At 42.9% G+C, this 26,100-nt stretch overlaps 1 protein-coding gene across 14 annotated transcripts in view; it reads left to right on the forward strand.

Annotated features, from left to right (window-relative positions):
* Dst (dystonin) overlaps positions 1 to 26,100 on the forward strand; it is a 392,323-nt gene that overhangs the window by 340,819 nt on the left and 25,404 nt on the right. For all 14 annotated transcript variants that reach the window (XM_057751244.1, XM_057751246.1, XM_057751245.1 and 11 more), the window contains 15 exons: positions 2,055 to 2,258; positions 3,842 to 4,073; positions 5,068 to 5,294; positions 6,467 to 6,589; positions 6,720 to 6,821; positions 8,977 to 9,078; positions 10,605 to 10,778; positions 11,104 to 11,259; positions 12,874 to 13,071; positions 13,390 to 13,518; positions 15,490 to 15,660; positions 16,046 to 16,201; positions 16,494 to 16,700; positions 19,329 to 19,448; positions 23,235 to 23,404. In XM_057751244.1, the coding sequence (XP_057607227.1) occupies positions 2,055 to 2,258; positions 3,842 to 4,073; positions 5,068 to 5,294; positions 6,467 to 6,589; positions 6,720 to 6,821; positions 8,977 to 9,078; positions 10,605 to 10,778; positions 11,104 to 11,259; positions 12,874 to 13,071; positions 13,390 to 13,518; positions 15,490 to 15,660; positions 16,046 to 16,201; positions 16,494 to 16,700; positions 19,329 to 19,448; positions 23,235 to 23,404 (2,471 nt within the window). The remainder of the gene's footprint in view (positions 1 to 2,054; positions 2,259 to 3,841; positions 4,074 to 5,067; positions 5,295 to 6,466; positions 6,590 to 6,719; positions 6,822 to 8,976; positions 9,079 to 10,604; positions 10,779 to 11,103; positions 11,260 to 12,873; positions 13,072 to 13,389; positions 13,519 to 15,489; positions 15,661 to 16,045; positions 16,202 to 16,493; positions 16,701 to 19,328; positions 19,449 to 23,234; positions 23,405 to 26,100) is intronic.

The raw sequence follows: 26,100 nt of genomic DNA on the forward strand, positions 1-26,100 counted from the left end.
ACTAGCAAAAGACTTAAAAATGGTCTCCAACCGAATTTAATAAGTGTCAAGGTTTGTTGTGCCAGAGATCCTGGCCGCCGTTCATCAAATGACTCAGTGTAAAATGGGCCATGAACATCTCTGTCATAGGCGATTCAAAAGACTGCTTTTAGAATAACACCTAGTGATAAGAAATGGCTCGGTAGCTAAAACCTTAAAAAATAGAATTGATTTTCTCTTTTGCATAATCTGAACTTGCAACACAGACATATGGTTCTGTAGCCTTATGCGTCTGCAAAGTCTTCATGCTGGGTAGGTTTCGCAGCCCCCCTCTAAAAGCCTTTCTTTTCTATTCCAGATCTACTGGTGAGGGAAGACCTATCTAGAAATGAAAATAGCCTCCACAGGCTGTGTTATCAAGTGTTATAGACCTTTCAGTCTTGTGGAATCTCTCTAGCATGACGGCCTCAAGAATTACTTGGTTACATGTGAGGCAAAGTCATGTGGTCTCCACATTCCCCACCCCTCACCCCTGAGAGAAGTTCTCTCTATGTAGTCCAGACTGGCCTCAAGCCCACCATCCTCCTGCCTCAGCCTCCTGACTGCTTGAATTACAGGTGTATAACACCACGCCCAGGCAAAGGCTGTTGGCTCACACACACATGTCCAAGTAGGCACCTAACAAATGTCCTCTGGCCTGTCACGGCATGCCATACAACCCATCACACTGCCCCCGGGTTAAGTCACCTCAGCAGCGCCGCATCGACCAGCTGGCCAGGCAGGTCAAGAGACCTCAGCCAAAGTTTTGCATTTTCCTTGAGAGTCTTGGTTCTTGGGTTCAGAGTTATTGTCCAGGCATTGCCTTCTGCAGTGCAAAAGAAGAACATGCCTGACATTGTCAGCTCTCCCTTTCATGTCCTTGATGTCGGCTGATGGAGCCATTGCCTCTTCCTTTCTGCGACATAGCACAAGGAATATGGCGTGAAAATAAGATCTAGACCGACCAAAACAGCCATGAGGAAGATCCCCACAGCGGTTCCCCCATGCTCTTTGCGTGCAGTACTTTAGCTTAGACTTCACCACGCGTGCTTTTATAACTGAACTCGTGTGTAGAGTATTTTCAGTAGCCCTTCAGACAACTTTAAAGCATCAAACCCCTGTACATTATCTCTAGACTGCCTTTCCTGGGCGTGAGCCCTCCCGGAAGCTCCTGCTAGCGGCTGGAGTGCAACAGATTGGAGTTAGACTCCTAAGGACGAGGGCATGCTGACGAGGGGCAAGTGGAAGCCGTCCCTACTTAGAGGCTGACCTGAGAGTCTCTTAAAGCAAAGGCTCCCATGGGAATGGTTCTGGAGTGGGCCCCATGAAGTACTGCTCTTCAGAGGGCCCAGCTTTATTCCAGCTCCCAGCACCTCAGCAGCTTAGCAGGAGTGACCCCATGGCAGCTCACGGCCTTACCTGTAACTACACATACACATGCAAATAAATGTAATAAAATAACCAACAGAAATGACTTGATATATTTAGCGTCTATATGTCATGTATATATAGACGAGGTTCTAATACACATATATAATGTAATATATATGAGTATCCTTCTGATACTGGTTCACACATGTGTGAATGGGGTACCTGTGGGCTCAGGGCACTCCCGGACCTCTCTATCTTAAGGTTTTTAAAATCCCGGTATTGTGTCTTTCTTCCCCCCAAGATTCTTCCTAATCTTGATGTCCCTTCCCCCAATCATTTCTGTATGTATTATGAGTGTGCAGTAAGAAGCACCCGTAAGCAGTGGCTCACCCAAGGCGTTCAGATTCCTTTCCTGCAGATGACGTGATGCTCTTGTGAAAATGGGCCGCTCTTGCTATGAACTGCACATTTACTGTTTGCTTTAGTGCCATCTTGTTTGTGGCTGGACAGTTGCTTCTCTTCCTTGCAGAGGCATAGATAAGCGTCTGGCGGCGGGGAGGGCATTTGTTTAGCATGTCTTGTTGACTGGATGCGTTGGAGATGGGACCAGTTGCAATGTGGAGGTGTGACTCTGAGATACTGAGAAGCTGTCTGGTTTATTATAGCAACTACGAGAGCTGATAGCAGAGCACAAGCCTCACATAGATAAGATGAACAAGACCGGGCCACAGTTGCTGGAGCTGAGCCCAAAGGAAGGCATTCATATCCAAGAGAAGTATGTGGCAGCTGACACCCTTTACAGTCAAATTAAAGAAGATGTCAAAAAGCGAGCTGTGGTTCTTGATGAAGCCATTTCTCAGTCAACTCAGGTAATCCTTTACACTAGGAAAAAATTAATTCCTTCCCCACAGCCAAACCTACCAAACATTTTCCTGGACCCTCTGGTTAAATTTCATCTCGGGTGATATATCGACTGTATTGTCTCTGAGTATAGTACCTCTCTCTCCGAGGTGGGATTTTCTTGCAGCCAACTCTTAGGTTTCTCTGCCTACTTCAGGGTACAATAAAAATAAATAAATTTCAGCAAGTAGGATACCTACTGGGAGCAAAGGTCAGATACTTGCTTCAGTGGCCACCATAAGTAGAACACAGTATTTGACGTCAGGGAAAGAAAAGAAACTATTACAGTCATTAATAATAAAATATTTCTAATAAAGCATTTTAGAGGAAACCCTGAACAATAAGCCAAAGGGAAAAAAGATAAGAATATTAAGTAGGAAACAGAGTTTTTGTAAATACTATTTTTTTAAGAAGCTGACTTTTTGCAAAACTGTAGGTTTGCCATTTTCAAAGTTTTGATCTTTATCGTTAGATACTGGCTTTGGGGTGGCATTTTCTATACTCCCAAGTGTGTGTTCTGGTTTCCCTTCTGCGGCTGCAGGAGAATACTCTGAGGAGAAGCAGTATAGGGGGTGGTGGGCTTGTGTCTTCTTACACTTCCAGGTCCCAGTCCCTTGTTGTGGGATGGCAGGACAGGGGCTCAGCAGACGCTGAAACAGAGACCAGGGAAGAACACGGCTTGGTGGCCTCCTCTACAGCCCAAGCTTAGCCAGGGTTCCTCTGCAGCCCTGCAACATCTGCTCAGGAATGGAGCCACTCAGTGAACTGGGCCCTCCCTCCATCATCAATTACCAGTGAAGACCATCCTCCATAGACATACCCACAGGCCAGTCTGATCTGGGAACTCCCGCAAGTGAGACTCGTTCTCAGATGACGCTAGGTTGTGTCAGTTTGGCAGTTAGAACTAACTAGGACAGTGTGGGTCCACTCAGCTCTGACGCTAGTGTAGGGTTTTAGAATAAACACGGTTTTATAACATTGCGTAGTTGTGTATGATGCTTTTATAAATATAAAATTATTTCATATATCTAATTATATATTTATTTGACCATGAATTGGATACAACATTGGACATATTTTTATTTTGTTTAATTTTACATTTTTTTTTCAGTTTAGAAAATATGTAACTAAAGGGAATCCCTTGAATCTAATCAATGCCACCTATGAATTTTGCATACACTTGTATAATGTTTTAGGATTTCGAAATGTTCGTTTTAAATGAATAATCAGTTTTGACAGCCAAATGTGCACCTTATCAAAAAAAAAGAAGTTGAATTGTGGTTAAAAAAAATTAAACAACAGGTTAAGATTTATATTGCTGCTAAGGAGCGTAGACTGTTTCTTAATGAAAACATTCAATTACTGATGGGAAGCTCGGTGTTCTCTTCATAAGCGTGTCACACAGAAGTGCACCGAGGTCGTGACCTTAGGCATGGCTTCATACACCAGCTGGAAGTGACTCCGCATGGAAGTGTTGGCAGAGGGGCTTCAGCTTTTAGCTGAAGGAAATGTTGCAGGCAGCCGGACAGTGACCCCATTGTCTTGCCCGTAGTTTCATGACAAAATCGACCAGATCCTTGAGAGCCTGGAGCGCATCGTGGAGCGTCTGAGGCAGCCGCCATCCATCTCTGCTGAGGTTGAAAAGATCAAGGAGCAGATTGGTGAAAACAAGAGCGTGTCTGTGGACATGGAGAAGCTGCAGCCGCTGTACGAGACTCTGAGGCAGAGGGGAGAGGAGATGATAGCCAGGTCTGAGGGCACCGAGAAGGACGTATCTGCCAAAGGTAGTGATTTCGAACTGAGGAAACAAGCTCCGCGTTCCTTTGTTTGATTGGTTGGTTGGTTGGTTGGTTTTTTACATAGGGTCTCCCTCTATGTAGCACTGGATGGCCTGTAACTCACTATGTAGGCCAGGCTGGCCTCAACCTCCCAGAAACCCATCTGCCTCTCCCTCCCAAGTCCTGAGAGGAGGCACGCCACCACACCCGGTCTCAACTTTAAAACGGCTGTGGATTTGTACGCTGTCCGCTGCCAGCCTGACTGCATAGCAAACTGCCAGGTCTCTAAAGAGCTTGCACAGTGATGTGTCATTGTATGAAAGTCCTTTGATGTCCTCCTCAGTTTGTGAAATCAATTGGTTGAAGACAAAATGTGTTTACATAAAGACCATATGTTCTCTGAGCCTCTCAGGCTCTCAGACTGAAATTAATGCTAATAAGCCAAAGCTGGGGATACAGTGTTAGTATCATAGCTAGCATGCCTCCTCCATCCCATAACCACCAGAATGGTAACCATAGCCACTCATATTAGAGTTGTGATCTGTGAGTCAGAGAAAAGGTGTGTATATAGTGGAAATGAGTATTCCAGAAGCAAGCCAGAAGTGCAAACCCTTGTCCTGTTCCTGGGCCTGAGCAAGCAGTTCCATCCTTGGAGAGCGTAAGAAAACACGTCTCAGATTAGTTACTTAGCTTAGTTCCTTACTGTCTTTGGGATTAAGTCCAGCTTCATGAACTTAAAATTTGGTAAACTTGAATCTTCCTGAGCTCATGTGGCTTTAAGCATCTACTTTTGTAAGGAAAAGTCTTGGTTTGGCAAGAGCTGACCTATAGATTTTGTATTGTATGGGATAGGTTTGGGCCCATTGATAATGCATAGGCTGCAGTTGGTTAGAACCTTGTTCTTGTTCTTGTTCTATGTATTTAGCAAATCAGGTAACTGTTTTGCTTTTGCTTTCATGAGGATGACCTGCATCTTTGCTGACATTGTTTTGCTGTGTAGCCGTGCAGGATAAGTTGGACCAAATGGTTTTCATTTGGGAAAGCATACACACGCTGGTGGAAGAAAGGGAAGCCAAATTGCTGGATGTTATGGAACTAGCAGAGAAATTCTGGTGTGATCACATGTCATTAGTTGTTACCATAAAAGACACTCAAGATTTCATCCGGGACCTGGAAGACCCTGGGATTGATCCCTCAGTAGTAAAACAGCAGCAGGAAGCAGCTGAGGTAAGGGACAGAACTTATTTCAACTAAAAGAAAAACCATGAAGTTGTGTATGCTAACACCTGATATTGTATATGACTGAGAAAATCATGCTGTTAAAATTTGCATTGGTTCTGAATGTGAATGCGCAGTGAGAACCAAGATATAATGGCCATGCAGATGTCACCTGGAGGTGGCTCTTAAAATCATGTCTCTGCCCCTACACTGCTCACACTTGGTGCAGGGCCTCCCAAGCAGCCTGAAGCACGGGATGTCTGCCCTCCCCAGCCTCTAAAAGTCTTCCTGTCTCTGTCTTGCTGAGTCAAGGCCCTCAGATGCCCCCACTGTCTGCTGGGTCAAGAGCCCTGACTTTACCCAGGGCCTCTACCAGCTTTGCTCCCACCGGCTGGTGCCCGTGTGGTCACAGGCCCCGCTCCGCTGCTCCTTTACCTCTGTGCTCTTTTTAGTGTCCTTGAAGCCGTGCGCAGTCCATTGCCTTGCCTCAGTGTGTCATTTCTGCCACCGCTGCGATAGGCTTCGGGATTGGGTTAGGTTAGTACCCACCCCATACACTTATTTTGTTGTGTATTTACCTGAACCACTTGCGGGGCTATGGGGCTCTGGAGAAGACTAGGCAGATATTTCCATTTCCAGTGTTTGGTTTAGGGCTTTGTTTGTGCTCATTAAATATTGCCGGGTGGGTGTGTTTAACCATGATGGTGAAAAGCAAGGTAGGTGCTTCATTTCTCTTGTGACGGATCAGCCTTGATACCTGGGTGGTGACGCACCGTGGAACTTCAGAGCTGGCTTACCATGAGTTTCCCAGCGGACACATTACTTGGCATAAAATCTCTGTGCTCCTATTTGACTGCTCTCTGTTTTGAACACATACAGGCAAACTAGCTGTGAGAAACAAAACGCCTTCCAGTGCTTTACTGTCTTGGGGATGTTTTTAAAATTGCTCTGGTATTTTGTCTCTATTAGTAAAGATTTGGTGTTAGAGAATATTTTTTTTTCTCTAAAATATTTCTTTTGTTTTCTTGTTGAGAAAATGACTATATGAACTGGGGAAATAAAACAAAACTAAGCTAATCTCTCACCTAGGAATCCCTCTGGACAGCTAGCTCTGTGTGGCATCTTTTCCTGGTTTTGATGTGGTTTTACATGGTGTTCTGAGGCTCTGTTTTGAATTGTAGGCAATAAGAGAGGAAATTGACGGACTGCAAGAGGAGCTAGACATGGTCATCACACTGGGCTCCGAGCTCATCGCTGCATGTGGGGACCCTGATAAGCCCATTGTCAAGAAAAGTATAGATGAGGTACTGGTGGATGTATTTTCCACTTTCACAAGAATTTCTTTCTCAAAACTTAACAAACTAATATCTGTTTGTTACAAATAGTTAAAATCATACAATTGACACTCAAAGGATTGCAATGTTTGTTTTGTAGTTAAATTCAGCATGGGATTCTCTCAATAAGGCTTGGAAAGACCGGGTTGACAAATTGGAAGAGGCCATGCAAGCTGCCGTTCAGTACCAAGATGGATTGCAGGTGAGATGGTTGCTGTGCCCACTGGCCGGCCTGAGCTAGAAACAGGAGATGTTATTGGTGCATTTATACTTTGGTACCAGCCCAACCCTGTGGCTGTGTGCAGTTGCAAACAAATCTGTTCCTGTAATTGCCACAGCTACTTCAACTCTTCCTTTTTAGAAGTTATTTCTTACCTTTCGGACATACGGATTTATATGTACATGTAAACATGGATTTGTACACACATTAGTGGAATTTACTTTGAAGAGAAGTAGTCTAGTGGCTTTTTTTTTTTTAAGCGAGAGTAAATGTTCCTACACAGTATTTCTCAGAATTGTTGGGCACCAGGCAGTGAAGTGTCATGGAACGGAGTCTGAGTTCTGTTCTAAAGCTGAGTGAAATAAGATGAGAGGAATAAACATGAGCTAAAAATATCACCAAGTTTAACTGATGTCAGAACTCAAGAGAACCGATGCGAAGCCGTGTTTTCTCTGTGTACTAAAATAGATTTTTATTTTATTGACTCAAAACTGGGTGTATCATGGTGCTTTCTTTTCTACATGATTGTTACAGTAGTTGTTTCTTGTCTTTTCAAGGTTCTCATTCAGTTGGTTAGCCAGATAGAATCTGGTCTTTTAATACTAAAGTTCTCTTGAGGCCAGCTTAGGGATATTTCTTCCCTACCTCCCTCCATGTCCTGTTTCCTAACAGGTTGGCAGGAGTTTAATCTTTCATACTCCCTACCACATGGAAAAACCCTCTCTTAAGTATTTCCATAACACTTATGTGAATATTATTTTTAAAGCTCATATGAGAACATTTTTTCCTTTTTCTTCATGTCACTTCATCCTATAAATATCACCAGCCAGGCTTTATCTCAGCAGAAAGGGTTTTGAACTTTGGAAATACATGAAATTTTTCATGACATAAAACACCTTGTTATAACTCCTGTAGGTGTGTGTGCACTTGCGCACACACCCCACCCCAAGCAAAGTAAGGATTTCTTGCTTAAATAACCTATGGCCGGTGGTAGCCATGTTGGACTCCCATTGTGCAAGGATGCGTCATAATGACAAGTCTTTTGAGTGGCATTGTCTCCCATGGCTAGAGATGGTACTACCAAATATGTGAGGTCACCTGAGAGCCTTGAGTAAGTCACCATGATTTGACACCAACAGCAAGAAACATAAGCTCCATCATAAGTCCTATTGGTCATAAATGGCAACTTGGGTTACTGAATGTCTGTAGCTATGATATGGTGCTAGGTACTCCATAAGGTGCAAGGCTTGTTTATAAGGTGAGATACTTTTTCTTTCCAAGTTGCAGCTAAAGTGATTAGGGTTGGTTTATGGTCATTTAAATAGACCAGATTGTTTGTAAGGTTTCTCTTCTGTCAGCTTCATCAAAATATAAAATTATTTAGATATACATTCATTACCTTTAAGAAAAACATGCAGTAAACCTGTGTATAATGTGTGGAAACCTAGGAACAATGTAGTGGCCTCTGAAGCCTGTTGCAGTTCACAGACTCTTAATCACATGCATCTGCAGGATTTTAATGTTAATCTAGGTAGTATAGGAAGGTGAGCTGAACCATAGTGACCTTCTTGGTTATTTGAATGAGTAGATACATTTGGATCTTTTTCTTTCAGTTTATTTTTATATAAGCAAATGAGAATTTGCACTTTTGTGATTGAACATATAATATATAAGCTCAGGTTATATATTGAATTATATATTGAATATATATATTGAACATATAAGCTCAGGTTGTCAGGGTTGGTAGCAAATTCCTTACCCAGTGAGCGATTTCACAGGCCCTACAACTATTAGAATATCTGCATGTAGATATTTAGATATTTAGATAAGTGTTTATTTTTAAAAATGAAAGATGGTTTTATTTAATACCTATTCTTTTTCAAATGAGCTTTTCTTTGAAAGTGTCTGATAGTTTAAGAATAGTTTTCCTTTTGCCAGCTTTGGTGCAGAATTGTAGGTGACGTTTACTTGGTATTTGAGGAGCTGTTTTATATTAAGGCTTTTATTCAGGCGAACTATCTTAGTTTTATAAAGTAGGCGCCTTTCATAATTTCTCCTAGTTACTGCCTTTCCCTGTAACTCCAGAAGCATGGCCGTTTCGGAGCAACAGTGATAACATGGGAAATCTATCTTTCAGGCAATATTTGACTGGGTTGATATCGCAGGCAACAAGTTAGCCTCAATGTCTCCAATTGGAACAGACCTTGAGACTGTCAAGCAGCAGATTGAAGAGCTGAAGGTACGTGTGGGGCTCCTGGTTGGTAAAGAGACGCCTATATTGTCAAGTTACTGGTTCCTCAGATTTCTCACTTAAGTTTATTTAGCTTGCATAACTAACTTAAACATTATATATTGACTTCAAGATTGTACTGTTTATTTCTATTGCACGTTTTTTTTTTTGTTTTTGTTTTTGTTTTTTTTTGGTTTTTCGAGACAGGGTTTCTCTGTGGCTTTGGAGCCTGTCCTGGAACTAGCTCTTGTAGACCAGGCTGGTCTCAAACTCACGGAGATCCGCCTGCCTCCACCTCCCGAGTGCTGGGATTAAAGGCGTGCACCACCATCGCCTGGCTCTATTGCACGTTTTTATTTGTGCGTTTGCACGCAAGTATGCCACACATGTAAGGAGGGCAGAAAACAACTTGTGGTCAGCAGCTCTCTCCTCCCACCACGTGGATCCTGAGGATCAAGCTCAGGTTGTCAAGGGTGGTAGCAAATTCCTTACCCAGTGAGCGATTTCACAGGCCTACAACTGTTAGAATATCTGCATGCAGTAAGTTTAGATAAGTGTTTATTTTTAAAAATGAAAGATTGTTTTATTTAATACCTACTCTTTATAGAACTATAAATAAGCAAAAAAGGGTGAAAACGAGACTAGTAACTCTCTCCAAAAGCTGTATACTTAAAAGCAACTATGCCTAGGATTTGATATACAGCTCTTCAGATATCCTCATATCTTAGTGGATGGTGTGTGTGTGTAGAGGAGGAGGGCCAAATTTGGATTATGAGACTATTATAATGTGCCTCAGTAGACTGTTGTAATTAGCGTAATTGATATATTGCTATAATATTAGCAGTTAATTAGCATCAGAGATTCAAATAAATGTTGTCTATTGTTGATAAAAATGTTGGTTGGCATAACAAAGATCACAAAGTGCCTGTCAGTCATATAGGAAGACCAGGGAAAAGGATGTAATTCTACAGCCACATGTGATAGCTCAGGTCTGGAGTCCCCGTACTTGGGAGGCTGAGCTGAGAAGATTGTTGTGAATTTGTGACCAACCTAAGCAAAATAGGGATAAAGACCACCCACAGCTATAGCAGGTCACTTTCTTCCTAGTAGTAGTAATATTAATAATAACTTATTTTGCATCAATAGTAAGACATAGAAATCATTATTAATGAATATAAAACAGCTATAAAAACATAAAAATTATGAGAGAGTGCATAATGTGTACTTTTTTGAGAATAGGAATTACTAAAGTTCTTAAAGTCATTATTTCTGGGGTTTCACATTCATTAATATAAAATCATATAAAAAATAAAATGTAATATGAAATATTATAAGAAGTTTCTCCATGGGATTTATTAAATTTTATTGCACAGACTAAAAATGAAACGCCAAAATTGTAACTATTCATAAAACATCGAATAAAGGAGGGAAACCTCTACCACTTTTGCTTTCAGTAAGAAATGTGAATTTTAGAATATTTTTGGTTTAAAGTTATTGATTTTTTTTAAATGTCCCTGTTTTTTTTTTTTCCATAGCAATTTAAGTCAGAGGCGTATCAACAGCAGATAGAAATGGAAAGGCTGAACCATCAAGCGGAACTTTTGCTGAAGAAAGTCACAGAGGAGGGTGACAAACACAGTGTTCAAGACCCGTTGATGGAGCTGAAATTGATATGGGATAGCCTGGACGAGAGGATCGTCAGCAGACAGGTGAGGGCCCAGACTAAGGACCAGACATCATGTGTGCACACTCTCAGCAATATAAAACAGCCACTGAAAATCAAACTAGCAGTTAATAGCAATAACCTTTAGAGGCATCTAAATTTTCTTATGAACCCCCCTCCCCTTTGTGCTACATTTAACCGTGTGTGTGTGTTATATCTCAGACTTGTTGATTACAGATATGACTAGATTCATGAACCATGCGGATGGACTCGGACAGCATTAAGCAGTTGGTGTTTTGCCTTTGTTTTGTAAGGGCACATCATTCATGATGTCAGATCCTAAGTGGATTTTCTTCTCTGCTTCTTGGCAGCACAAGCTGGAGGGTGCTCTCTTGGCACTGGGTCAGTTCCAGCATGCTCTGGATGAGCTCCTGGCGTGGTTGACACACACAAAGGGCTTGCTGAGTGAACAGAAACCCGTCGGAGGAGACCCGAAAGCCATTGAAATCGAACTCGCCAAGCACCACGTACGTACTGTCACTGCCTGTTATTTTTATGTCGGAGTTTTTCACGTTTATGATTTTAACAGAGGTTATTTGGCATTAAATTGCCTGAAAGGGTTAAATAGAGAATGACCTAAAAACATCCAGGCTGAAAACGCTGTTGTTCTACCACGGCTTTTAATGCCCCTGTCTCGTGAATGACAGTTGCTTTCCAGAATGACTCTTCATCAAAACACAGTATGTTTGTCTCATGTGTGAGTGTATAGAAGCTTTCACGTCTTAGAAATCTGGCAATTGTCTTAAAAGCAGACTACGTCAGCAGTCAGAATTGTGTGTCATAGAGGTAGAAAATAAGACGCCCAGTCCGGTTGTTTAGTCGGGAGAACTGTTCATCTGACTCGTTAGAAATGCTATTTTGCCTTTTCGTTCTTCATTTCTGAAAGATCATTGTGTAGTGACTTGGGGTTGCCAAAACCAGCGCGAAGAGAAAGTTTCCACCCTCTGCTCATGGTCTCCCCCTGCCTCTGAGCGTGAGAGGAAGGAACCTGACAGAACTGTCCTGTCAGTGTCGACACTGGCAGAATCTAACTCGGGCCTCGAGGAAGTGTTTCCGGCTGTGACCATGTCACGGTGCGTGCTCTCCAGAACTGACTCCCCACTCAGCTGGCTGTGTGCCTCTGGAAAACACTGACGCATCGGGTCCCTCAGAAACGGACTGAACAGTCAGAAAGGCCATGCTCCAGGGACTGCCTCCCTTATCTGGAGAGCCTCCCGGGTCTGGACTCCCCTCCAGATGTGTGATGTCTTGCATAGGATAAGAGATAACATCCTTTTCTTTATTACTGCCAAGCATACGTCAGAGAGTGTGGGGTAGGGCCCTGATGACCTCTTGGCTAACAAAAGAGAAAGGGCTCCTTTCAAATTAGTAGTCTTTGCTTCCCTTCAATGAGAGAATAAAGGGTTATATTTCTCCTTTCAAAACAGCAATTATAAAACATATGTCTTAAGGTATGTGATAATCTTATATTAGGAAAATGAATATATAGGAGTAAAAATATCCCTTAAAACATTCAGATTAAATTAAACTTAAAATGGACTTGAATCAGTAGAAATGCTTTAATCATCTAATTATAATCTCTACAGAAGAACGTAGTGCATCAGTCACAAGGGCGTTCTAGTGAGAATACCTGCCAGCGTTTGGACCGTCTCTTTAGGACGACTGGCATATCTAGGAAGCCTCAAAAGTTGAAGGAAAGGGAGCTGTCACAAAAACTTGCTATTAAAACTTTGTTACAAGGTTTTTTGTTTCAGAATATTTCATAACCAGAAAATAAAGCAAGTATGATGGACTAGAGGTTTGGTTCAGGTGTACTGTCCTTACCTAGCACGCATGAAGACTAGGTTTGATCCCTCAGCGGTACCTAAAACTACCTGTGCTATTCCACGCCTGTATTACCAGCACTTGGGAGGTGGAAAAGGATTAGAAGTTTGAAGTCCTCCTTAGCTGTGTGTTGACTTCAAGGTTTGCTTGGAATACATGATACCCTCTCCCTGCCAGAAAAAGAAAAAAAAAAAATAAGCAAGCATTATAAGTACCATTACTGTGTTTCCAGCTAATGATCATATTGACATTTTCAGGTGCTCCAAAATGACGTTTTAGCCCACCAGTCCACAGTAGAAGCGGTCAACAGAGCAGGAAATGATCTAATTGCCTCGAGTGCGGGAGAAGAAGCAAGCAACCTCCAGTACAAGCTCAAAATCTTAAATCAACGCTGGCAGGATATTTTGGAAAAAACAGATCAAAGGAAGCAGCAGCTGGATAGTGCCTTGCGCCAGGTGAATGAAGGGAATAAGCCCTAGACTCGCTCTGTGTTCAAGTCCAAAGTCATGTGGATTTGCTTCATTGAGTCACAGATGGATATTTCATGTTGATACTTAAAAGAGAGAAGTAAAAGTAAGTGGGATAAAGAAAAGAGCAGATGAGAAGACAGCGCTCCGCTTCTTAGCTGACCTGAGCTTTCTTGGGGTGCGCAGGTCGCGAGCCACTGGTCCTAGCACCTGGCTTCCTTATGTTGTGCGATGCAGAGAGAGGCTGACCTTGCTTGAAAGTGGTAGTATTTGTGACACCCACCTAACACTACCCAATCACTGCAGGCCAAAGGCTTCCATGGTGAGATCGAGGATTTGCAGCAGTGGCTGACTGACACAGAGCGTCACCTCTTGGCATCCAAACCCCTGGGAGGTTTGCCAGAAACAGCCAGGGAGCAGCTTAACGCACACATGGTATGTACGGTATTTCCTACGGCTCTCGCCCGGGTAATGCATAAATAATTGAGGAAGAAGATACGGTTAAAAGGTTAAGCTTTGTGGCAGAAATCATTGTAAATGCTAGACACAGCACCATTTAGCAATGAAAAAGGTTTTAAAGAAGTGTAGTGGTTTTGAGTAACACACTTTCTCTCCCTCCCTCCTTCCCTCTCCCCTCCCCACACACATACCAAGTTATAAGCAGTATGAAGGACATCTCTAAAATTATCAGGCTAGACCTGGCATATGCCTATAACCCTATGGTTTGGTTTTGCTATTTGCCACTGGGCAAGACCCGTTTGCTCAATGACGAAGTAGTTTTGCCTACTGATTTGTACCCTAAGAACGCTCATCTTTCTGAAAACTGTGAGTGATTTAATAGCTCAGTGAACTCAAGTAGTTCATTACTTCCCTGGAAATGCTTACATAGCTTTCACCTAGTTCATAACTTATTAACTAAGAGTTAATTCTATCTTCAGAATGTTATACTTTACAAAAATATATATATATATAAGAACTTGAAAGCAGAGAGCTCATCTTAAGAACTTCCAGAAAACTACATATAAAATACTTAGTTTGAAGCCAGGGGGTGGTGGCGCACGCCTTTAATCCTAACACTCCGGAAGCAGAGGGATCTCTGTGAGCTTGCTTTGTAGACCAGGCTGGCCTTGGGCTCAAGGACAGTCAGGGCTACACAGAGAAATTCTGCCTCGAAAAACCCAATCAATAAATAAACATCTAGCAGATTCTAAAACTATAAGCCTGTGGCAGACGTTTCTGGTTGTTCTAGAGACGAAGATGAGAACAAGATGTGGAGTGGTCCCATCCTGAGGCTGCCTTAGGGGCTAACGCTGTTTAAAAAGATGCTGTAGGTGTGCCTCATCTCTAATGTGCTTTCTCTTAAGGACGAGGAACACAGGTTTGAGCTGCTGAAAATGTACTTAGTGAGCTTTGTAATGACTCAGATCACTAATTGGTGTACTTCAGATGGTTAGTTGTATAAAACCTAACTCGACTTTTTTTAAAAAGTTGAAACTCTCAGTAAGATGTGGAATGTATAACTTTTAGTCAAAACTGATTCAACCCATGTTATAATTCAATCCGTGTGAGAAAAATTAATTTTTTTTGGTTTTTAATTAATTATAACCGTTATTTCATTGGTGTTAAACTTTTAATTTTAGCCAGTGTTTTTCTGTATTTATCATAGAAGATGTACACATCATCCTAATTTGTAGCTTTTAAAAATTTATCAGTGAAAATGGTATCTCAAGTGAGGCTCCACTACTCTGGCAATCTGTGTATCAGCCTGAGCATCTTTCTGTACTGGTTCTGGGTTTTCTGTCCTTCACATGTTCGCTGAGTACAGGGTTAAACTGTACCAATAATTATTTAGTTATTGTATCATGGTAAAAAGGACAGAGGAGGAAAACTCAGAGAAATTGTCGGCACCACATCACAGATCACACTGGTTACCATGCAGCGAGACCCTTCTTGGCAGCATGCCAGTTATTGCTGTAGGCCTTAGCACGCAACATGCAGTAGACGGGGAGTGGCTATCAGCATCATTGCTGTTTCGGTATTAGTTACAGTGTAGCTGTCTGTCAGGGTTGCTCTGTAAGCCAGAAAGATGAACATATGATGGAGACTTAGAAGGATTGACTATATATATATATATGACTTTGAGGACTGAGGTTCAGTGGTTAGGAGCACTCATTGGTCTTACTGCAGGCCCAGGTCTAGTTCCAAGCACCTACATGATGCTTTATAACACTCACCCTCTTCTGACCTCTAGGGGCACCAGGCAGGGCTCCAGGCACACACACGGTGCATGTGCATTTAGGCAGACAAATGTACATTCATACACATTACAAGTAAATCTTCTTTAAAAAATGTAACTTACATCTTGTTCTTTGGCAAGTCATATGACATGAAGGCCTCTCATTTTAGGAAGTCTGCGCTGCCTTTGACATCAAAGAAGAAACATACAAGAGTCTGATGCAGAAAGGGCAGCAGATGCTCGCAAGATGCCCCAAATCTGCAGAGACAAATATTGACCAGGACATAAACAACTTGAAAGAGAAATGGGAGTCTGTGAAAAGCAAGCTCAACGAGAAGAAAGTACGTGCTTCGATCAGTACGGCAGAACAGCGTTTGGTGTCATTAGGGCCTGGGTTATGTTTTATTTCTAGCTATCAGGAGTCTGATTTTCATTATCAGTGTCCATATTTTTGGTATATATTTGGTGTTTTATGAAGTTAAACACAGTATTCTAACCCAAGAGAACGGAGGTACGGTATGGATAAAGATTTATCACAGGTCAGGTGTTACTCGGTTTGTGCTCTGGTAATTTTTAAAATATTAAAGCACTCAAGTTCTAGGTTATGAATAGCTGTATTCTGATCACAAATTAGATGAAAGAGAGTGATATGATTTACTTAGGCTTTATAAGTATTAGTTTTATAAGTCAGTTGATTAAACTGAAACACACCATCTTCCTTTACAGACCAAATTGGAAGAGGCTCTCCACTTAGCAATGGACTTCCACAGTTCCCTCCAGGACTTCATCAACTGGCTCACCCAGGCCGAGCAAACCCTGAATGTGGCTTCTCGGCCAAGTCTTATCTTGGACACAATCTTGTTTCAGATCGATGAGCACAAGGTACGTGGGAACTCAGATGGGAAGCACCTGGCTTCCGAGACCAATCTGCCTTCCTGTCATAAGCATCAATTTAGTAATTTGAAAACTCTCTTTTGTAATGTATTGTTTTATTCCTTGAGGATTTCACACCTGTATGCAGCATAGTTGATCACATTCCTGTTGCTCCCCTAATTCCTCCTGGACTCACCCCTCACCCTCCCCACCTGAGAACTTTTTGTTGTCCTTTAACGCGAGCATTGTGACAGTCGTACACTTTTGATCATTTCCCCATGTTTCTTCTTTTGCGGGAAAGGTCTTCGCCAATGAAGTGAATTCTCACCGTGAGCAGATAATAGAACTGGACAAAACTGGAACCCACCTGAAGTACTTCAGTCAGAAACAAGACGTGGTGCTCATCAAGAACCTGCTGATCAGCGTGCAGAGCCGGTGGGAGAAGGTGGTTCAGCGGCTGGTGGAAAGAGGAAGGTCCCTGGACGAAGCGAGGAAGAGGGCCAAGCAGGTAGTAAACTATAGTGATGTTCTGACCTTGGCAGACAGTAGATGAAGCTGTTGAGATGTGTGATCACAGGACTTTTATCGCAGGCCGTGTCGTGTAACAATAAGAAGCCATGGTGTTCCTTTCCTGAAAGGGCAATAGTCTGCCTTTGGATTCTTGACGTCACCTTTTTGTGCTGGCAGCCACGTTGGGCCATGGGGACTCATTTTGAAAAGCTATAAATAGCTCAGCTTCATAGATTAGCATCAAGGCCCATTAAGAACTTACAGATTTTTGTTTTGCAGTGTGTTTATTTTTGCCCTTGTCCTTTCAACCCCTGTTCTCTTAATCAGAGAGGGGTACCAGACCCTCTTATGTTGCTAACTGTAAGTCAAACTTCCCTCACATCAGAGCTGAGGAGCAGACCCGCGGCCTCCACAGTGCTCCCCGAGGGACCTCTTCTTGCCCATGGCCTCTTCCCAGGCTGCTCATCAGCAGTCTTTATTTCTTCCCAACGACCTTGGTATAGCTCCATCTCACTTGAACCTAATTACCTGAATCTCTGGAGGCTGCTTTTGATTTGATTTAGGGACTCTCACAACCTCACAGAGAGCTTTCCATTCTCTCTTAACCTGCCGTTAACTGACATCTGAACTAACCACAGACGAGAGGAAAATTACACATCTTTCTGCCCTGTGGGGATAGAGACACCTTATTTGGAAGAGAATTTTTTTCTTTTTTTTTTTTTAACTAGAAACTTAGTGTAATATTGAGGCTGAATTTTGTGGTTTCTGCTTTTGCCTCATTCAGCTCCTGTTGTCTGGCATTGGTGACACTGGAGTGTGGTGTCTGGGTGATGCATAAATGCCATAAGCCCTTTTCTGAGTGAGACGTTTGACACCTTCGGGATCACTCAGTCTCTAAAATAGGATCGGTCTCTAAAGATTGTTAGACAGTATTGACTCTGAACCTGGCGCATCCCTCTCCACAGCTGACTCACAAGGCTTGTTGAATACGAGTAGTTAGTATCTGCTTGCCGTCTCTCCTCTCTCCATCTGGCCAGCTATGGTCTCATCTTGTCAGCCAGCTTTGTTTTTTTCTGCCTCCAGTGCAAATGGACGGCGTTTGCCCTATTTCTGTGGCTTAAGCATAGCTTTAGAGGGTGGGCATCAAAGCCCGTGTATTTTACACCACTCAACAGCCGCTTCTACACCTGTTCAGAGCCAAACCACACATCACTTCGTGGGACTGTCCTCTCGTTCCTTCCCTGCCCTGGGTTTTGTCTCATGAACTGAGGTGGCCCTCCGACTTTCACTGTCACGAATGTGTCCTGCCCTCCTTTTTTTCCCTTCCCATTTAAATTGATTAGCGATGTGAGAGGCATGTTCTGGGCAGGGAGGCCAAGTCTGTGATGAGCTGCTCTTCAGTACACTCTGGCGGCTTGTGCTGCAAGAGTTGCTATAGTTATTGCTATGGTTATGCAGCTTTTGTTGCTTCGTGTCAGTGTGTTTGTGTGTCCAGGGCTCTTACTCTCGTTTCTTTAGCTTTTGTTCTGTAGCTCTTTATTTAAATGTATTATAAGAAATACCATGGCCCGATGGTGGTGGCGCACACCTTTAATCTCAGCACTCGAGAGGCAGAAGCAGGCGGATCTCTGTGAGTTCGAGACCAACCTGGTCTACAGGGCAAGTTCCAGAACAGGCTCCAGAACTACAGAGAAACCCTGGGGGGGGGGGAGAATACCATGTAACCAGTTTCATAACTAGTATCCCGAATTTGTATCTGATTGCTCCTCTGGAAGATAAGCACAAGATAAACTCTGCTGTACTCAAGCATGCGCTGACCTACCTACAATGTTTTCACGTTCCTAGTTGGCAAACAGAATTAGACATGGTTAGAATGCTAGCATGGTGGTAGTGCACATCTGACCACAGGAGGTGGGTGAAGGCTGAGTGGGGCCCTAGAGCAGGGGTGAGGGTGTGCGGGGCACTGAGTGGGGCTCCAGGACAGGGGTGAGGATGTGAGGGGTACTGAGTGGGGCTCTAGAGTAGGGGTGAGGGTGTGACGGGCACTGAGTGGGACTCCAGAGCAGGCGTGAGGGTGTGAGGGGCACTGAGTGGAATTCCAGAGCAGGGGTGAGGTTGTGAGGAGCACTGAGTGGGGCTCCAGAGCAGGGGTGAGGGTGTTAGGCTACCTCATGTATTAAGGAGATAGCCTTCCTTGTTCTTGGCGTGTTTAAAGAATAATTCACAAATGTTGGACTTTTTCCTCTTATTTCTTTTTCTTGACATAGGAGTTTAGCACAGAAAACTGTCAAGCTATGTAAAGAGACAGAGAAACAAAACATATTCTCTGAGAGTTTGTGTTAACTGCTGAGCAAAAGGAGGCTGTGTGGTGGCGGCAGGGCCCCTGGAGCTCCTTCCCTGGCTCTTCCCTGGACTGGGTGACCTGGTGTGCTGACTCAGGCCACAGCCACGTGTGTCCAGTGTGGCAGGACACTGCAGTTTGCTCATGAAACCTTCCCCATTTGTCTTCGGGGGAATGTTTGAGTTGATGGTTTTTAGTGAACCCGTTGGTAGTTGTTTCTGTTTTATTAAATTTCAAGCATTGTGTGCTTCACAACTTTCTGAACAAATGTGGTCTCTTTACCAGTTCCATGAAGCCTGGAGTAAACTAATGGAATGGCTGGAAGAGTCCGAAAAGTCCTTGGATTCTGAACTGGAAATCGCCAATGATCCAGACAAAATCAAAACACAGCTGGCACAGCACAAGGTGAGCTGCTCGTTTAAAAAGCGCACTCTGCGTTTCAAGACCGCAGCTGATCCTTTCTTATTTGTGCGTGTATTAATCACCAGACCAGAAGAAAGGCTGTGGCCTAGAACAGTGGTTCTCAGCATGGGGTTCACAGCCCCTAGGGGGGTCAAATGACTTAAGCAATCCCAGGATTGCCTAAGGCCATCAGAACGCACGAGTGGTCCCATCATGATTCAGAACACTTGAGCGCTGTCTTTCGGCTTTTCGTGTCTTTTGACAGACTGGGGAACATTGTAAAGCCTCGTCTCATAAATAAGTAAGATCCTTCTAAACAGAGAGGTAGGAAAAGTTGACTGACGCTATCTAGGAACTAGTGTGTGGGTGTGGGGGTGTGTGTGAAAATTTTCATTTCTTCTCTCAGAGGAAGAGGTGCCAGCTTCTTTGTGAGACTAGAAAAATGTAAAAACAGTGTCTCAAAAACTTACTCCCACTAGTCCCTGTAGAGCACGTTTCTGCCCTGCTCAGCTCCTCCGTACTGGTGCCTGTGTTGTGAAGTGGTCCCTGGTCATGCGTGGGGTGGGGGGGAGCCGCTGAGCCTGACTGCTGTGAACACTTTGACAGTTTCAGACTGCTGCATGGAAATCACTGCTTAGAATTTGGTGATTTTAAGAAGACTGGAAGATTGTAGGGTAGTTTAAGATTTATCTTCTTCAAAAAAATCGAGACAGGATTTTCACATGTGTTCTGTGAAGTCACCCAGAAGGTCGTGACTAGAGGATGATTGGAGGAAACACGTGTGTCCTCGGGCTAGACGAGGCTTCAGGATTGCCTTGCTTTGCTGGTGGCTTCTGTCTGTGAGCTGCTACAGTGGCCAGCATCATCCATACTCCTCTGATAGAAACATTAGACCCCTGCTCAAAATAAAATGCTGTTTTAAAATTTATAAGTGGATATTATGTAATCTTATAAAAGTGACATTGCATCTGAAAGTTAGAGAAACTCAGAGAAACAAATACGCAGAGAACGTTAGAGTCTCCATTTTACCCAGTGTTATTTATTACCAGTGTTTACGACTTCTCCAAGACACATCTTTAAGGCAGCCCATAAAAGCAATTTTGAAGGAAATCTTTGCTAATCAGCATCGGAAAGCTCTAGTCCATCTACTCCAATAAATTGTTTAGTGTGTGTCTGCTGTGGAGGCGATCCGTGTCAACGCCTTGATTCCAAACACAAGTGTTCCATCCAGAATAGCGTGAGAGCACGGTCAGCACTGGTGGCACACTGTAAAGTGGGAAGTGTAGCTTTAAAATGCCGTAAAAATGCATTGGATAGTGCTAACCTTGAGATTTGCTGCAGTGAGCAACTTTTGGGTGACATGATATTCTGCATAACAGATATATTTACATTGTGATTGCTAACAATAGCAAAATTACAGTTATGAAGTAGCCGCGAATTTATGGTTCCACAGTATGAGGAACTTCATGAAAGGGTCGCAGCATTAGGGAAGTTGAGAGCCACTGCTCGAGAGGTGGGTGGTACCTGTTACCTCACCCTTCACAATGTGCTGCCAGCACTGAAAGTCGCTGGTGTCACCTTGCTGGTCCATCAGCCTAGACAGTGTATATAAATTGACCTTTCTTCCTTTTTATTCCTGAGATTGTATCTTCAGCAGCAATGGCCTCCTTTTTCTACTCTTTTTGTAAATACTTACAAATACAAATACCTGCTAGCTAAGAAATGGTACTAAGAGGCCCACACACAGTCCTGGTTCTTATAAGTATGATTGAGTTGTGTGGGAAGAAAATAAGTCATTTCCTTACACATATACGTACGTAAACATGAAAGCCGTAACTAAAAGGTAAAGAGTGGTACCATATAGATGTTACATTAGTACACATGTCTTTGTGAGGGTTTCTGTTGCTGTGAAGAGACACCACCGTAGCTCTTATCAAGAAAACATTTAATTGAGGGGCTTGATTACGGTTTCAGAGGTTCAGTTCGTTGGCATCATGGCGGCATGCAGACAGCTGTGGTGCTGTAGGAGTAGCTGAGTTCTAAGTCTTGCAGGCCACAGGAAGTCAACCAAGACACTGGGCAGTATCCTGAGCATAGGAAACCTCAAAGCCCGTCCCCATAGTGACACACTTCCTTTAACAAAGCCACACCTCCTACTAGTACCACTCCCTATGAGATTATGGGGACCAGTTACATTTGAATTACCACAGCACAATGGCCACTTGATCCTGAGAAGGTAATATAACCCTCTGTAGAGATAGAGGTTTATACAGCTGGAGAGACTGGGTAAAGGTTTTCCAAATGATCTATCCATCGGACTCTAGAATGGCAGTCCTGACTTCTGGCTCCCAGACAAAATTACCTGTATGGTACTCTGAGTATCCACATCAGGTAGCAGTAGGGATGCCCGACAACAACAGAAAGCTACCGTAAGTTTGTGTTAGCTAATCACTCTGTCCAGGATAGACTCATTGGTATGTGGCCACATTTTCCTCTCTGAAACCTTGCAGTCATTTTAGCGCAATTATTGCAGAGTCTGTAGTTTATGTCTGCAAGAGTATTTGGGCTGAGGATGTAATAACTCCACGGTCAACAGCTTGCCTGCCTTGCACAAGGCCCTAGTTTTAGACATCTCCCTCCCCACCATCAAAAAGAAGATTTGAAATTGTTTTCTCAATAATAACAGATACTCCTATGGTCGCTGAGCTTCTGAGAGAAAGAGCAAGCCCTCAGTTATCAGGTTTAAGATTGCTTTCTGTCCTGGGATGCCCCCATAGAACAGTGCTGTGTATTGGGCTTGATTGCCTGCTGATGGCCTCCATTGCCAGGCCTCCACTCGGCAGAGATGCCTCTTTAAAAGAAAATGATTTGTCCTTTGGTTGTTTCAAACATTTTTGCATTACATTTGACCCTACTCATACGTATCTTCGCCTTCTCTCATCCTCCTCCCAAGTCCCCTTCTTACTTTTTCTTTTTGGTTTTTGCTTTGTGACCCATGGAGTTTAACAAGGGCAACCCATGAGGACATGAGTGTGGATCTAGCCAGTGGATCATGAATAACAGTGCAATCATTGCTTTACTGAAGACAGGGATTTCCTAACCCCCAATAGTGTCCCTCTCCTACCAACGACTCCTCATGGACCCCTCCCCTACCTATGACTGAATATTTACATTTTTGGATTTAGCCTCGTGCAGGTCCTGTATAAGCAACTGCAGCTGCTATGACTTTATGCATGCCATGGCTTTTCATACCCATAAGACAAAGATTCATGGCCCTCTTCCCCATTGTCCAACTCATATTCCTTCTGCTCTCTCCTCCACAGCTTTTTGGGGGTTCTTAGAGGGAGTCATGTGTAGCTTGCATGCTACAATACCAACTTGCCAGGCCAAGTATGTCCACTGGTACAACAGTGGCACGACTGTTAAGGGGGTAACCAGAGGAGTTGAGATTTGCTATGAAGTGTTTTCCTAGGGATCTGGTCAAAGACCCATGGCTGGGAAGGTCATAGACGCGAAAGATGAACATGCTACCTTTGTTTCATTAAATGTACCTGTCAGAGGGCCTTCTTAATATTTATATTTATACCCAAAGGTTAGTGGTGCCCTCAGCCTTGAGCAAAGAAATTTCCCTCTGCAGTGAATGACAGTTAATGCAGAGATGCCTGGCTAGTCATCAAACAAAGAACTTAAATCCCAGACTTAAACAAGACCCTGCTTTTAATGCTTTTTGCCTATTGGTAAACAAACAGTTCCCAGCAGCAACTTACTCTCTTCTTGTTAAATATGTAGGAGTTTCAGAAATCTCTCGGAGGGAAGCATTCTGTCTATGATACCACCAATCGAACTGGACGTTCTCTGAAGGAGAAAACCACATTGGCTGATGACAACCTGAAGCTGGACAACATGCTGAGTGAACTCAGGGACAAGTGGGACACCATATGCGGAAAGTCTGTGGAAAGGTAGGATGTTCCTCCCGACAGCTGGTGACATCATAGACCTGCCTCAGATGCACAGGAGGGTGTTTGCAGAGGTAGTTTGTGGCCCTCGGAGTCCTTTAGGCAAGGAATATCTGTTTTTCCTAAATACCCCCTGAACATATTGAAAAGACTGTCCAGATACTGCTTATTTTTACCTAGGTCTGCTTGCTTACTTGCAGACGGTTCCACACTGTATTCTAGGGGCCTCTTGGTTCACTGTGTAGCCAAGGCTAGCCTTGAACTTGCACTGATCCTCCTTTCTCAGCTTCTCAAGTGCCAGGATTACAGCAATGCTACCATGGTTCTCAGCTGCTGTTCTCCTTCAGTTTCCATATAACTGGTAGAGTAGTTATATTAGAGTACAAGCAGGAGCCTTAACATTTCTCTCTCTCACACCCCCCATAAGAACTTGCTTTTGGATATGAAATAGAACAGGCTCCATAACGTCTTATGCAAGGCAGAACTGGCCTGACCTAGCATTAGCTCAAGCATCTTACCTTCCTTTGTCCCAAGACTTCCTTTAAAACTTCCAAGTCTTCAATAAAGTACAATCATAGTATAAAAGGTCAAACACCCTGTGTTTCACTGATGGATAGCTCTAGTTACTTTTGTCAGGAAAGTTGAGTACCCTTATCCAAAAGGCTTAAGATGAGAAATACTCAGATTTTGGTGGGGTTTTTTTTTTCCTTCAGATATTTGAATATATACCATGAAATATCTTGAGGCTAAAACTGACTCTAGTCTAAGTTTGAAATCCATTTGTTTCATATATAACTTACATATATAACCTGAGGTGATTTTTTATTTTAATTTTTTTTTTAATAAAAGAAAGGATTTAAGTAGGCTTACAATTCCAGAGGATTAGAGTCCATGATGGTGGGAAAAAAAGCATGGCATCAGGAACAGCTGAGAGCTCACATCTCAGACCACAAGCAAGAGTCAGAGTACACACTGGTATCCTTTAAAGCCTCAAAGCCCACTCGCAGTGACACATCACCTCTAAGCAGGCCACACCTCCTAATCCTTCCCAAACAGTTCTAGCGACCAAGTATGCAAAGAGGCTGTGAACTCCATCTCATTCAAACCAGTTTGTACTCTTTCATCGTGTAGGTAACAGAGTGAAGACCATCTGCTGTGCTGGGCAGAACCTTTGATGTAATTCCAGGTGTCTGTTCTTGTTTTCTCTGCTTCTGAAGTCTTATCTAGGAAATGCACCTGTGCCAACATCCTGAAGTGCTTTATCCTTATGCCTTATTTTAGCTCCAGTGTGGTTTTGTTTAGGTTTCCTGGGATACATGAAGTCTCTTTTGCTCTCATGTGATTTGGAGATATTTTCTCCAGTTTTGCAAAGTTGCTCTTGGCATTACAGTCACCCATGGATGCAGTGGGGCCTAAATCTCCTTTTTATGTCTAGTAGTGTTTGGTTTTTAGAAAATTAGGTGCTGTTCCAACACTTGGCATATAAATTTACATCTCATTCTGATTTTCTCCTAGTAACTTTGAATATAATTTGCTCATTTTTTTCCTATTTATCTTATGCATGTGATTTTTATAGTTGTTACTCTCTTCCTTATTGGCACGTATCTGTTTTCTAGTGGGATTTACTCATGGTCTCAGTGATGGTGTTTACTAAATTCCTTCTGTTTCTGAGTATAGGGGTCCCTTAAGCGTGTGTTGTGCTTCTGGTCTCTTATCACAGAAGGTCCTGACTTCTAGACTGTGAAGGACAAATCTGCTGGCTACAGCAAGGTTTGGTTGGTGGTTATTTTCTGTCAGGACCCAAAATACACAATTCCATGCCCTCCTGGCATTAGGGTCCTTCTGAGAAATGCTGCTTTTAGTCTGTTGTATTTGCCATTAAATGTCACTGGACATTTCTCTTGTACAGACTTTGATATGTTCTTTCTTCATCTATACTTTTAAAAACATAAGTATAATAGGTCATGGTAATGTGTGTTTGATGTTCTAAATGCTTTTCGTACCTGGATATCCACGTCCCAAGGTTTGGGGAGTTTTCTGCTGTCATGTTAGTGAAGTGGTTTTCTGTGCCCCTGGCCTGTCTCTCATCTTCCTCACGTATGCCAGTGACTGGAGTATTTCATTGTTTCAGGGCCGCCCAGAGCTCTTGTATTTTCTCTCCATGGTTTCCTACTTCTCTTTTGTTCTTTCTTTTGTACCCTAACTGTTCAAAAGACGTCTCTTCAAGCTCTGTTATTTTTTCTTCTGCCTCATCTGATCTGTTACCGAGGCTAACAATTAATTTTTCTTATATTTCTCTGTTGAGAATTGTTCACCTTGTGGGATGGGTTCTTTTCTGTGGCAGCCTTCTTGTGACTTTCTCTTGATGATGTATTTTGGGGGTATCTGTCCTGGGTATACTCACAGCATGGAGTTGGCCGCTCTTTCTTGCCATGATCTCTGAGGCCGTTCTCCACCGCATTTCTTCCTCATATGATCCCAAGAAGACTGCAGGGCTAAAATTAGAAAGTCAGTTTGTTTTATTGTATTTTATTTTTGTAAAAGCACATTATGGGACAGTTTTATTGTATGGGATTCTGAAGCATCATGTTGATGATGATGAAAATCTTCAGATTTAGGAAATTTTTAATTTTGAGGTTTGGAGTATAGATTTTCAACCTGTATCAAGATGAAGTAGCGTGTTCAGTTCTAGGCAGCTT

Source organism: Chionomys nivalis, chromosome 19 (genome assembly GCF_950005125.1).
Source record: "Chionomys nivalis chromosome 19, mChiNiv1.1, whole genome shotgun sequence".
Classification (NCBI taxonomy): Eukaryota; Metazoa; Chordata; class Mammalia; order Rodentia; family Cricetidae; genus Chionomys; species Chionomys nivalis.